The 15,034-nt window shown below is 36.0% G+C and overlaps 2 protein-coding genes across 2 annotated transcripts in view; both read right to left on the bottom strand.

Moving 5' to 3' along the window:
* Positions 1–7,171, bottom strand: part of LOC107741260 (uncharacterized) — a 24,784-nt gene extending 17,613 nt beyond the window's left edge. The window contains exons 1-2 of the mRNA XM_016553962.1: positions 6,227–7,171; positions 5,554–5,782 (exon numbers count right to left, since the gene is read on the bottom strand). Coding sequence (XP_016409448.1) covers positions 5,554–5,634 — 81 coding nt within the window. The 5' untranslated portion in view covers positions 5,635–5,782; positions 6,227–7,171. The remainder of the gene's footprint in view (positions 1–5,553; positions 5,783–6,226) is intronic.
* Positions 7,172–8,165: 994 nt separating this feature from the next.
* The window catches only part of LOC107741283 (probable palmitoyltransferase ZDHHC8), a 66,584-nt gene continuing 59,715 nt past the window's right edge, over positions 8,166–15,034 (bottom strand). The window contains exons 7-11 of the mRNA XM_016553980.1: positions 12,627–12,747; positions 12,262–12,367; positions 11,818–11,927; positions 9,960–11,008; positions 8,166–8,723 (exon numbers count right to left, since the gene is read on the bottom strand). Coding sequence (XP_016409466.1) covers positions 8,573–8,723; positions 9,960–11,008; positions 11,818–11,927; positions 12,262–12,367; positions 12,627–12,747 — 1,537 coding nt within the window. The 3' untranslated portion in view covers positions 8,166–8,572. The remainder of the gene's footprint in view (positions 8,724–9,959; positions 11,009–11,817; positions 11,928–12,261; positions 12,368–12,626; positions 12,748–15,034) is intronic.

Raw genomic sequence — 15,034 nt, 5'->3', positions numbered from 1 at the left:
CGCCCAGCGGATATTCTCCAAAATGGCACCAGGGTGATGCGGAGGAGACAAATTGTTGAAAAAAGTTGTTGTTTTTTCTTTTGCGCACAAAAATTATTCTCGTAGCTTCGTAAAATTACAGTTGAACCACTGATGTCACATGGATTATTTTACAGATCTCCTTGCTACGTTTCTGGACTTGGGAACATTTCAGTTGTATTGCTGTCTATGCAGGGTCAGACAGCTCTCAGATTCCATCAAAAATATCTTAATTTGTGTTCCGAAGATGAACAAAGGTCTTACGGGTTTGGAACGACATGAGGGTGAGTAATTAATGACAATTTTCATTTTTGGGTGAACTAACCCTTTAAGGTGGTGTTCAGGAGGGAAGTAGCTCTCCACAATCAATTGAAATCACTTCATTTTCATTTTCCAGTCAATTCCCAAAAGATAAAAAGAATCCCTCAACATTTTGGTTTTCTCATAATAACAACCTGTTTCACTCAAAAATACATCACATTGGAAAGAAAACAAAAAAGGAAAGAAAAAAATGAAGAAAAAAGAAAAAGCTAAACTGCTAAAAGCTTAAAGTGTAATGTCATCCTCTTACTTGGCACTTACCTTACTCTACTATTATTTTACCTGTCAATTGCAATTTTAAACAGCACAGCATGATTTGGTTAAGAAAAATATAAAACACAAAAGGTAACAATGGAAAACAAATATGGCAAGGGACCAGTCCACAAGAAATTAGGGCACCATAAACCCTGTGGGCAGATTAGAGAAACACTATTAAGAGACAGGTATAAAGTGATACTACGTGATATGACCAGTTCTTCACATGTAGCCAGCACACACATCCGATAAATGACAATACATGATAGCCATGGGGCTTTCCCATAGATTATACATGCAGACACAGGTGTCAATCTAATGTTACCGATCACAATTTGCCACAGTAAATGCAAAACAGTGCAAAGCAACATAAGCACAATGTATGCATGCATTTTTGTGCATGCAAAAATGTTGTTTTGTTTATTACGTAATATGTTTAGTTCAAATCCATTTGAATTATAGAATCTATTCCTTCTGCTAATGTAACACCAACTCTTGAACTGAAAAACAAGCCTCCTGCACTTTTAACACCAACAAACTGTAGCTGACTCACTGAATGAGTGCGAGTAAAACAGTGCCAGATAAACTCACAGCTGTCGTAGGGAACAGCAGATTTCGCAGTAAGAGCTGCAATGTGAAAAACACCATGCTGAAACTCCCTCTTGTATTTGATAGGTTACACACATCTGTCCCTTCTTTCCCCCTTACAGTAAACATATCACTTCACAACCTCCGTTCTTATTGTCATTTTTACAATAAATCATTTTCTGCTTGTCTCACCAACATTATCTGTACTTAAAGGCTTTGAACAGAAAAATGGGACTCATTATGAAACGTGAGAAGTCAAATAAGCTGTTAAAATGAAAGTTCAAATATAGTTCTTTTCCTGGTCTCTTTTGTACTGTACAGTGTTTTCACAACAGGGGTATCCGAGATAATATGAGCTGAAAATATGAAATTGTGCGAGCAGAGAGCTTAAGCCCCTTTTGCCACACACACGCACACACACTCAAATGCACAAACACCCCTGTGAGTCCCCCATAAACATGCTATGGGCCCCTGTAAGGGGGCTGGAAGAGGAGCACGGCTATTTATTGGTTGTGAAAAGTGAGACTGTTCCAAGCACTATCGAGCCCAGAGCACAGAGAGCCTGTGATGATGTGTTACAACCAGTTACATCAGTCATAGTTTGCCACTGGACACTGAGGCCAGCAGGAGCGGAATATGACAATATTTGACAATAATATTTTGATGAAAAGAGCAGTTGAAGTAGTAGCAAAAGTAGCTGCTGCACTTCACACAGAAACAGATTTTCTTCAAACACAGAGAAATTTATAAATTAAAAATCTAAATGAAACCAATGAATGAACACTAATAATAAATAAAAATGAATCCTCGAAACCTGCAAGGATTTGAAAAGCTGGACAGTACAAGTGAACAGTAGTTGGAACCTACAGCTCAACTATAAAACTGTGATATATATGTACACTAAGTACAATATTTATACTTTGTTAAAAATGTAATGCACTTTATAAAGTGTATCTTCCAGAGAAAACAAAATACTCCATTGCTTTCAGTTGCCCATGTGATGTTGCCATGACACAATGAGAGCATTTCGTGTTTTGTGCAAATAATGGCAAAAACAGGAAAAAAAACATGCTGCCATTCATTTTGAAAACAGCTAAACAATTAAGTAATTCTTTTATGTCTAATGTTTTAAAGATTGACAAAGTAGCTCCACACTATACTCTTGGAAGCAGTGACGTCAAATGACGCGTCTCGCTGAAGTCAGGGTTGATCGATCTGCCCCGAGTTCACAGGTCGGATATCCGACTTCAAACAGCGTTCTAGACGTAATTTTCAAGTAGGGGGTGGGAAAAATCCGAATTTCGAGTTAGCAATACTCCCGAACTTTAGCATGACGCAATCGGTCACAAGACACACAAAAGCCAATGGCATTTCACAGCCAAAGCTGATGTAACGCTTCTTCTGGCTGCAATTTTTGAATTTGTGAACAGACTGCACACAGCAGGACCTGATTCTGAGCTTTATGGCGGATGGAGACGGTGATCGCGTCTGTTCAACTCACAAAACAATCATTTTGCCTCGGAAGACTTGGAATATTAATACTTTTTGAATAAATTGTGACTGTAGTTGTATCTGCCTTTTATATCCTGTGTTTTATATTGATAAATGGTTAGGTTTAGGGGTAGGGTTTGGGTAACGTGCTCAAAAATGTGTAAATAATGTAAATAAAATTGTAACCGTTTAAACTGAAAATCACATCCCAACATATATGTAATAGTGGCAAAGTTATTACCCAATATATAATTTAATCACAACAATAAAATTCTCATGCCCTTTGCATCTGCATATTGATGCAGAAGGTTTCTTATGAGCAACCCTGAAAATGTTCATAATACTTGTTCACAACTAGACCATAGCTGCCACTGGAGTAATTCTACTGTATTTCTTGTGGGTACCCTCCACAAAATAATTTAAAACACTCCAAATTCACACAAAATGTGGTCTGCTGGCCAGGAAATGCACATTAGTGGTTTGCTCCCATTAAAGCTGTTACGAGAGGCTTTCTTCATTCTCAGGGGGCTGGGTGACAATGTCAGAATTGTGTGGGTGTGATATAGCATTACTGGTGGGGTGAGGTTGAATAATTGAGAGAAATCACTCTCAGGGCTACAAGTGCTTTGCATAGATGTGAACACAAATGTATGCACACATGCAGGTATTTTCTGACCCACGCAGTGCTAACCACACTAACTCAAGAATGAGGGCAATTCATTGTCCAAAATTTTGGTGACTACTAGAGAAAGACCTGCACGAAAACTCTGTCATTGCTTAGGTCAAATCCATGACAAGTATCTTAACCTATCTTAGATGATGTAATTTATAATTAAGTTTTTTTTTAAATATAATCTTCATCTGCATGTGAGGGCCATGCAGCAAATTCCAAACTTGATTTGCACAGTTCTGAAAATCAACTTAATTCAAGAGGACAAAGGGAGCATTTAGAGGAGCCAGATAATTGCAGAGCCGTTGAGGTGCACACACTCAGTAACTGAAGCTATGCACATCAACAATGCACTAAAGCCTTTGTTTGCGGCTCTGGATTCTCAGAATTCACAGAGGAAGAGAGTTATGACGGAGTATGACAGGTCGTCACCTAAGAAATAGCCCTTGACCTTATGTGGCACAGTCAAAATGATACAGACACAAACGAAATAGCTGCAAAAATATTAGTAGTAGTAGTAATTTAAATGAAGGAAAATTACTCTGTGCACCTTTAAAATTTAAGATCAAAATCTCTTTTAATCTCAGTATGGAATATCACTTTACTCTAGAAGAATCAATAAATCACATGCATGCCTGGAAAGGGAATAAGTATTGGTGAAAGACAGCATGTGGAAATGACCACAGAGCAATGTGTTTAATTGCATGAGTGGAGCATGTTTTCCACAGGAATCTGGTAATCACCTCAAAAAAACACACTAAGCTTTTCCTTAACAACAGATTTCCCAAACTCTCCATTTCCTAGCATGTGAGAAGCTACATAAAAAGTGTACACCCTCTGTAATGAGAGCTGATAGAGTATGCAAAGGAGCTGAGATGAAGGGAATATGAATAAAACAATATCAAAGGTCCTGTCATTCAGTTATGATCTATGGCTGTTCATAGATGCAGGTCTGAGAAAGTGCTGTGACACTGAATGTGAAATGTGGAGATTTCTTTCTGTTTCAGAAGCATGGGTTCCCAAAATGACAAAGTTTGCTCAGTAAAGTGTCAGACATTTTAGAAAAATGTTTTCATTTTCTATTTCTATAAACATTTTGATCTAATGACTTAACATGGTGTAAGCAGCCAGCAAAAAGTACTAAAACACTTTCCTTGCACCTTGAAGCACCTAATCATTATCTGCAAAAAAAATAAATAAATGAAAATAAATAAATAAAAGCAAAAATGAATATGCATGTTTATATTATATATTCATATATACAACATTTTAACAAATATCATGATCTTCTGAGCTACAAATATCAAGAGGTTTTCTAGGATTACCCCATTTGACTTGAACAAAAATGTTTTCATAAAGACTTAAATATGAGATGATAGATAGATAGATAGATAGATGACCTTGACACAAAGTCATGAGGGTCTAAAGGGGTCTATCATCTAATTTGTTTCTTGTCACACATGATCACATAACACTGACTCAAATATTAATAATATTTTGAAGTAAAATTGATTAGTAGCTACCAAGAGTGATCTAATCTACTTGCACCAACAGATACTTATAGCAAGATTGCCAACAATAATTTAGCTCTACAGTTACTCCATCTAGACATTTTTGACATTTAAGCTATAGAAAAAAAACATAAAAATGATTTTAAGAATTGAAAACATTGTAATAGAAGATGTTTAATTAAATAATTGTAATGTATTTTAAATAATAAACAAAAAACCGCTCATGACTGATCTACAAACGATCTACAAAAAAGTCTTGTTTGTTAATTCAATTAAATTATTTTTATACTTTTTAATTGTTATGTTAATTTAGAATTCTGATTTATATAGTTGTCTCTGTTTTAAAATAAAAATAGTTATTTATACAGAAAAGCATTGCTCACGGAACCATCTGATGCGGAACCGCTGGCCCGTGCTGAACAGACCCCGCTCAGCCGAACTCTCTGCCAGAACCGACCCGGACCACACAACAAGCTGCTCCACATTTCATCACAACACCTTCCACAAACTTTCGAATACAATTTCCTTCGAACCAAGAATCTTAATATTTTAAAGTTGCTTTAACTACTACATACTCCATATAGTTTACTATATACTGCATACTATAATCCCTGCTGTAAACATTTTTGGCAAGCCGAAACAAACCGCAAACAAACAAAAGAAAGCAAAAGTGGGGTACTGCCACACACTTGTACTCACTTTTTGGGTAAAGCATCCAGTCACCCACAGAAGGCAGACTGTCATGTACACCCCCGCCCTGGTCGGTCCGCGAAGCCCCATTTTTGTCACTTCAGCTCGGCCAGAGACGCACGCAGGACTCGTCCTGTGCCTCGCTCCATTCACCTGAGGGAGCGCGGGGGCGCGCCTTCATAAAGCGTGGACACGCACGCAGCAACAGCGGAGGTCTGGCGGTGCGCGTTCACGACTACTGCACAGATCAAATAGACATTAGAGGGGAGAGTGAGAGAAAGGGAACACTTAATACCATTGCACAATGCTTTAGGGAGTGGAATTACCTTTAATCTACGTCCTAAAATGGAAGAGAATTTGTTTTCATTTAGGCTAGCCTACTTTATTTCTGTGCGCCAACTCGGACAGAATGATGTTTTCCCCTGATTCCTCTCTGATATGAAACTGTCTGTGGAGCCAATTGCCCTTTTTTAAATAATAATAATAACATAAAAATAATAATAATTGTTCATTGCGCAAATCTTAATTTTTGTTCTGCACAATTGAGATTGGTTTGAGATGGTTTAATCCATCTGTCTCTTATTTCAAAACAGAAGATAAATAACAAAGATAAGACCGAAATGAATGTTCATGTCATATTTATTCAGTTTTCCCCTTTGATGAACAAAAATAATAGATGTACCTTGATATGAAACTATAATGTCTTCATTTCATCTGAACGAAATACTTCACCACAGAAAAAAGTCCCGTAGTTCTTCTTCTTTTGTTTTATAGGCCTACACGTGTTTCATTTAAACACAAGGTGACGCTGTGCCAGACAGCGGCAGCGAAGGACAGAGAACAGTGAAGCATTCACAGAAATAAAGTCTAGCAAACTGTAAATGACCACATTAATTATTTACAAGTTCAAGGAGCTGTTTTACTGGGAAAAGTATGATAATGACCCTTTTTACATGCACCAAAAATCATGTTTGTACTCTGTCAAGTGCTTGAGTGTCTGTGGTCTGTTAGACCCCTAAGGCAGATCTGTGAGGAAATCAATATGAATTCCTTGTAAAGTCATCTGATGAGCAGCAGAGAACTCCACGTGCGGTGCATTTCCAGTCAGCAAGACATCTGTAAGATCACCCTGTCAAAGATGCTGACAGCATAAATCAACACTTCACTACAAAATGATCCTTATAACATTATTAGGTCTTTAATCATGAAACAGGCCGCAGTGTGAAGTTCTTCTGTTAACAGGATTTGCCACTTTCACCTGTGCTGTCTATTTAATTTCTTGAGAAAAAAATTATTACATCTAAAACAGATTTCTTTTCAGCTTTTCAGTTAATTAGGCTACATATTTGCCTGTCACTTTATTTATTTTTTAATCAGCATGTCTTGCACTATACCAGTGACAATTTCAAAGATGTGTAGCTCTTTCATACTCCCTCTCCAAAAAAACAAACAAACAAACAAAAAAGTTTTTCAATTTTTCTCAATTCAAATGTAATAGTTACCAAGCAATATGTATTTGCCCTTGTTGTAAAATCAGAAAAGACTATGTGCAACTACTTTTGAATGTGAGAAGGGAAGGCGAGGCTTTAAACTTCCTTAAACAAATTAAATAATATGAAAAGTACATATGAAAAAATTTACTTTTATATACACTACTGTTCAAAAGTTTGTGGCTGGTAAGATTTTTAAATGGTTTTGAAAGAAGTCTCTTATTCTCACGAAGCCTTCGCTTATTTGATCAAAAATACAGTAAAAAAAAACTTGAACAGCAGTTTATAAAAACTATGTGTCATATGTCTTTCAAATGGATCCAGCATTCAAAAAACAAGCATCTTCACTTCAACTTTCTTGAACAAAGTTTCCTAAAATGTTCTACAATAACATCTTAATCTTTCAACATTCATTCACTGAGAAAAAAAAAAATGTTAACAGAAAATACTACTTTCAACTAATCCAAATGGCAATTCACACTAATTAATTTGTACAAATCAATTATAAAAAATGCAAAAAAGAAACAGAAAATGAAAAATTCCACTCAAATATCCATTTAAATATCTGTATAAAACGTGAAATATACCAAAACTTTTAAAAGTTGAAAAAAAAAAAAAAAAAAAAAAAGACGTTATAAAACAAAATAAATGAAAATATTTTGGATGTTTGGGATGCAGCCATGAATTACCATAATGTTTTTTAATCTATTACAAATAAACAGAAATGGTCAAGCAATAAAACAACTTGGAGTTTGCAAAGATCATGACTGTAAAACATGGTAAAATATGGCTTTAACATGTGGCCAGTACTGCTAATACACAGTGGTCTGTTTCTGTTTATATATTCATTTTTTTTTTTTTTTTACATTTTATTTATACACATGTATGTTTATTTCTATGGCAGTTTATAGTTTTACATTACAAAAAGTGTAAATGACCACCATATTTGAAAAATAAAACTTCTGCGTTGGTTTTTAAAGTACACAAGTGCTATTATGGTTTGTTTTGGAACCTGATAGCTTAACAGAGAAATGCATTTGAGATGAAACCCTGATTATTAGATCAGCATAATGACAAAAACATAGTAGTTATGGAGTTACTGGCATGTACATATACACTCACATTCAAGTGTGTGGAAGATCAGCATACTGAGCACATTTGCATTCAATATGCGACCTTTGAGCTTTTATATACAAACAAATGAACTGACACTCTACATTTTCAGCCCTTACTGTATATATATTTTACATTTTCATTTGATGCAATTAAACCAGAATTTTCTGTGGTGTGGGATTTATATCCTGATGGCTGACACTTTAAAAACATACAACGCTTCTTTGACGAAGCACTCCTGTTATATTTTACACTGGGTCAACAGAACTGCACCAGATAATGTATGTCTCCTGATCAATCGGTTTGACTATTATTTAAAAAAAACTGTGAAAAGAAAGAGAAACTTAATCGTCTTGAGCACAAGTGGAGGTGGTGTTGCCATGGCAGTGCTTTTCCTCACAGGCAGTGGCTCTTCAAGCTGTCCGTCAAACGGAAATCTCATATGTAGTTCCACCCACTCCTGTGACCTTTTTGACATTGGTGTGTCTGCTGGGAGTTCCAGAAGGAGTCCCAAGATGGCAGTCACGTGCTTGGCCCTTTAGTTGCCCATTGACTTTACCTTGACCGAGGTCCTCTCTATGTGGAGAAAATATAAAAAAAACAGGAAGACATATTTGAGGTGGTTCTTTTCTTTTCCTTTTCTGCCCTTCTTTTGAAATGTAGAGATCCAAACATGTACTAAATAGACTGAAACGTTACAAATGAAGATGAGTTCATGAAGAAGAGGACAGTATTAAAGAATGGTGGAAGGGATTATATAATTGAGATTATAATACAGGACTCAAAAAATAAGGAGTCAGTTTAGGGCCAGTTGACAAAACAGCCATTTGCCCACAAATTAAGCCTTGCAAACATTTTTTCAATAATTTATGATATTTCTTTTTTTTGTATAATATTTTTATTTGCTTTTTGTTATGTTATGCTTTCTTATTTATTTATTGCTTTTTGTTATCGTTATGCTTCCTTTACCTAAAAAACAAAGTTGTCAAGAAAAAAATAAAATCAAAATATTTTATTAAAAATAAAAAAATCTAAAGATTGTTGTATATATATATATATATATGTGTGTGTGTGTGTGCTATAAATATAAATGGATCATTCTTTTTTGATGGGATCTATAAAAATCTATTAAAAAATCCTTTCTGTTGAGCCCTGTAATAAAATCATAATTTTAAAGAGGAAACAATCATGCAGTCTGATGTTGCAAAATGATCAAGTCAAAGAAAAGAGCAAAGAAAAATACAGTATGTAAAATGATAGTGATTAAAAAGCATTTTTAAGCATAAAAAAACAACACAAACAGAACAAAAAGACACAAATGGATATCAAATCATGATTATTGTATATTTCATTGATCTCTGATGCCATTTATGAGATCACCATGGTGCAATAAAATGTAGAGTATGCCAGAAGTAGATGCCATGCAAAATGTGTCACAAATAAGCTCATGAATATGGATGAACAGGCATGCAGAAATTGAAACTGAAAAATGAAAATGGGGGGAAAAGCAAATAATGCCATTTATTTGGCTAACAGATATATAACCACAACATTTTTGTTTTCATCTCTGCAGAAAGGCAAAAAACCCCCCAAAAAACACGTATGCATTCTAAATAACAATAATGACAAAAATTTAAGTACAAAAAAGCAGTACTCAAAAAAGAAACAAATAAACATAACACAACTGAAATCTCTTTTCTGAAGTCTCTTGACCCCGCCGGATCAGAGCGTACATATCAAGACTGTTTAGTCTATACATCACGTCCTCACCCTCTTTTCTGGTTGGTTAAAAGAAGATGCTACGTGTTATACCTTGTACCCAGATGTGGTGAGTCTGCCCTCTCCAGAGCGCCAATGAAGGCGACCTTCTGATGCGCATATGATGGGGAACGGGGCACAGATGTTGGGGAGTGATTCGTTTGGTGCACCGGAGAGCGGTATTGGTGTTCGGCTGTCCTGCTCGCACCGCCTCCATCAGTGTGGAGGGATGTAGTGGAAATCCTCGGCACTCTGGTGAGCGAAGATGCAGAGGAACGCAGAACAGGTGTTCGGGGAGCGTATCCCACTACCCCGACTCCCATCAAGTTATCCCGAGAGCGGCACACAGGAGGGGTGGGCTCTCGGGATCCGGGGCCTCTAGGGCTGTCGGGGTAGCACGTCCCAGGTGGGAGTCCATAGGTGGCTCCACTGTAGGTGTCAAACACACCCGAATCGTTGGCATAGGCCACCGGTGCTTGCACGTGCCGATGCACGAGTTTCTCCCTCTCCTCAAGCTCCTTCCTCTCCTGAATGGAGGCCATGATGGTTTTGGAGAGGTTGTCGTAGCGGACGGGCGAGGGATCTCGGTCTCTTGAGAGTGGCGATTGACGCCCGTACATCGCTCCTACGTGAACAGGACTATAGGATGGCGTGCCGGCGTGCCATTGAAGCTCGGGCCCTCGTACATGACACATTTTAGTGGGCAAGTAAGGTGAATGAAAACCCATAGAGGGCACTCCCGGGTGGGCAGCGCACTCGCCCACAGATGACGTAATGCTGGGGGTTAGCAAGCTATCATAGGATAGGCTGCCATTGCGGCCAGATAATGTCCCAGGGGAGAAGACTCCATTGTGAGGGGTGGAAGTGACCGTTTGTGGTTTGCTGCCACCCAGTGGCATCTGGTCAGCCCTGTTCACTCCCTGTTTGAGACTGAATGAGCGAGAAGTGGTGCTGAATGAGTCCAGCTGGAAAGGTGAGGACTGGTAAGTTCGGTGGAGAGGAGTGCTGCGGAAGTCCGGCATATCCAGATTCGGCTCAGAGCGGTAATCGTGACCTCTCTCCTCTAAAACTGCAGAGGGCTTACCGTTCTCAGACATTACAATCTGAAAACAAAGGACAATATTAGAGAGAAAAAAACAACAACACATTTTTAAATAATCAATCAGAATTCAAAAATATTATATTATATTTTTGTTCAAAAGTCTGATGTGAGTAACTTTTTAAGAAAGTTCTTAGAAACTTTTATTCAGAAAGGATGCATTAAATTGATTAAATGCATGCAATATGCAAACATGCAATATTAGAGAGAGAAAATTTTTTTTTTTTAAATAATCAATCAGCATTTAAAAATATTATTATATTATTTTAAATTTTTTCAAAAGTCTGGTGTGAGTAACTTTTTAAGAAATTAATTCTTTAAGCTTTTATTCAGAAAGGATGCATTAAATTGATTAAATGCATGACAATCAAGACATTGTTACAAAAGATTTCTATTTCAAATAAATGCTGTTCTTTTGAACTTTTTTATTCATCAAAGAATCCTGAAAAGAAAAATATGAATGTTTTCACCAAAAATATTAGAACTATTTTCCACAAAAATAGCAAAAAAAAAAAAAAAAGTTTCTTGAGGACCAAATCAGCATATTAGAAAGATTTCTGAAGGATCATGTGACACTAAAGACTGTAATGAGTAATGAATGCTGAAAATTGCATCACAGAAATAAATTTCATTGTAAAATATATAATAGTTGTTATTTAACAATATTGCTGTTTTTACTGTATTTTTTATCAGATAAATGCAGAACTTCTTTAAAAAAAAAAACAAATCTTACAGACTCCAAACTTTTGAACAGTAGTGTATATTATAATATATATTATTCCAGAAAACATTGTTTTAGTCTGTTGTTCCCACCTTCTCTCCGGTTGCGTGATAGTGCACTTTAGGCATGGTGCTGAAGGAAGGTCGGTATTTGTACATGGCTGGGGTGGATGGATTAGTGGGTTTGCCGGACAGGGAACTCTCTAGAAAATGTGGCACAAATGAAATGAATGACTCAACAGTGCTGCAATATGATCCAACACCAGATGGCAGTAGAAGTGCAGTTAAGAAAAAGATTCAACAACCTGCTACAGGGCCCACTGAATACACATGCCTTGAGTAATTAGGCGAATAAAAAATTTTTTTTATGATCACATGCTAATAATAATAATAATAATAATAAGAAATCTCACAAGACAAATACGCGTTTGAATACACAGAGTAAATAATTACAAAAACATAAATTAGTTACATTTTGGTGCTGACTGCTTTGAAATAACCTGCAGTAAACAATGACTGGCTGTTAGTGTTACTTGCCTTCGCTGGAGGTGAGTTGACTCTTGAGCTGGTTGTAGCGATCCACTTTGGGCGGCAGAGGTGGTTGTGTATCTATACTTTTATCATCCACACCATCCAGACTGGTCTTAGAATAAAGCATAAGAAAATCTATTTATTTTGGGAGGCTTGATTTAGGCGCCATATTATTAAAATGGTTCCTTTGAAAATGAGGACACCATTTATTTGAATAATTTCAGTTTTCATTGAAATCTAAATAATGAGCCTGCACTGATGCGATTCTGAATTGCTGGTGTAGCGGTACTTACTACAATAACAGAAATTATTATACACCATTGAAATTCCAGGTTGTGGGCAGACAGAATTAAAAGCTTTTGCGGACTCACTTTGCTTCGTAGGATGTTACTGTGGATACCATTATCACTGACGTGTCGGTTAGAGAGGTCAGGGCGGATGAATGGTGGGTTCATGGTGATGGGAATTTTCTTCCTGGGATCAGCGATGTACCTGTAGACAGAAACAGTGAACAAGATGCATGTATTAAATATTTTTAGATAAAGCATGTAAGTTCATGGGTCAGACTTAGTGTATACCACAATAACATGTAGGTTATCGAATGCTTAAAAATGGTTGAAAAAAGTTGATCATATACCCAGGTTCATGATGACTTACTTTCTGCTGTGGAACATAAAAGGGGAAATTCTGAAGATTCTGATTCCATTTCAAAGTTTGGGGTGAGTATTATTATTATTATTATATTTATTTGTCTGTTTATTTTTTTTAAAGAAAGTAATACATTTATTCAGCAAGAATGCATTGAATTGATCAAAAGTGAAAGACATTTTATATTGTTGCTAAAAACTGCTATTTAACGAAATGCTGATATTTTGAACTTTTTATTCAGCAAAGAATCCTGAAAAAAAATATGCTGTCATGTTTTTCACAAAGATATTAAGCAGCACAGTCGTTTTCATCATTAACAATTATAAGAGATGTTTCCTGAGCACCAAATCAACATATTAGAATGATTATCGATTGAAATTTTCATTTTTGGGTAAACTATTCCTATAATTTCTGATTCAAGGAATGATTTAATTTGTTTTGTGGAAAAAGGTTTATAGCAACATCCTTTTGTTATGTTTTGGGCTCACAAAGGTTGTCCTCTATTGTTTCTGAAGATGGCTTAACAAGACATTAACCTTGGCTCTGATCTGTGTTTATACAGCAATCACTTTCTCTCTCCATTGTTTCACAACCTGATTCAAATCTTCAGTACTATACGCTTTTCCTGCTCAGAGTGTCATAAAACAGGCAAGAAAAACAGGACACAATCTACCTTCCTATGGACCTCTATTCTTTTCAAACCCCTCCAGACTGTCTACTATGATAAACAACCTCTTTCACCTCTGTCTACTCTTTATAAGTATTACATTAAATGTTAATGGCTTCACACATATTTCAAAGCATATTTTCTTCTTGAAGCATTTTAGATTTTATAGTATACTGCCACACTGTCTTCATTACTGTTGTCGAGAGCACTGCATAAAATGTTTTTATATGCCATGGTGTCATTTTCTATTTGACTATATGTTGGTTTGACTATATGTTGGTATCTGTGATAATCGCCTTCAGTCATAAAAAAGATGGCATTAAATAAATGTTAAAAATATACGGTTTTATGTTGTTTCTACATTAATTTGAAGATTGAATGTGAAATTGCAATATAAAAGTATAATTAAAAACTTTAATGTTAGGTGGGATTAATCGTGATAAATTTTTGGGGGAAAAAAAGTGTGATTAATTAGTTAATTTTTTGAATCGATGCAATATAAAAGTATAATTAAAAACTTTAATGTTAGGTGGGATTAATCGTGATAAATTTTGGGAAAAAAAAAAGTGTGATTAATTAGTTAATTTTTTGAATCGATTGACAGCACCAATACTTTTATTTGGCAAGAACGCATTACATTTATCAAAAGACACAAAAAAACATTTATAATGTTAAAAAAAATCAATTTCAAATAAATTATGTGCTTTTGAACAACTTTCTATTCATCGAAAATCCTAGGGGAAAAAATATATCACAATTTCCACAAAAATATTAAGCAGCACAACTGTTTTCAACATTTATAATAATAAGAATTTTTGTTGGGCAGCAAATCAGTTTATCACAATGATTTCTGAAGAATCATGCAACACTGAAGACTGCAGTAATGGCTGCTGAACATTCACTGTTGCCATCAGAGGAATAAATTGCATTTTAAAATATATTAAAGTAGAAAACAGTTATTGTGAATTATAATATTATTGCTGTTTTTACTGTGTTGTTGGTAAAAAAAAAAAAAGCAGCCTTGATGAGCATAGGAGACTTCTTTCAAAAACATTAAAACATCTTTCTGACCCCACATTTTTGAACAGTAATGTACTTCCAAGATAAACAACTTACTGAAGAAGAAAAAGTGACTTGATTTTATCCATTGGTGGTTGATTGGATAGTGAAAAATGAGTACTGCGTAACTAAATGGAAGCAGCCAGCTGTCAGGGGCCGTGGAAACACACCGTGCCTGGTGTTACGACTCACTTTCACACATTTCTGGTACGGCTGTGTATTTGAGACTCTCACTGATTACAGAAATGAATATATCTGTGTGTGGAAGTCAGTTTTTTCTTTACCTAGGAGCAAGCGGACTGCATAAGACGTGTTTCACGTTGCCACAGCAATCCCGAGTGAATGGATTCACTCCTCCTCGGAACTTTCCTGTCACCTGAGAACAGAGAGAGAGAGAGGGGAATC

The sequence above is a fragment of the Sinocyclocheilus rhinocerous genome, unplaced genomic scaffold, assembly GCF_001515625.1.
Source record: "Sinocyclocheilus rhinocerous isolate Xijiao unplaced genomic scaffold, SAMN03320098_v1.1 scaffold615, whole genome shotgun sequence".
Lineage (NCBI taxonomy): Eukaryota > Metazoa > Chordata > Actinopteri > Cypriniformes > Cyprinidae > Sinocyclocheilus > Sinocyclocheilus rhinocerous.
This window is presented reverse-complemented; position numbering and strand designations above follow the sequence as displayed.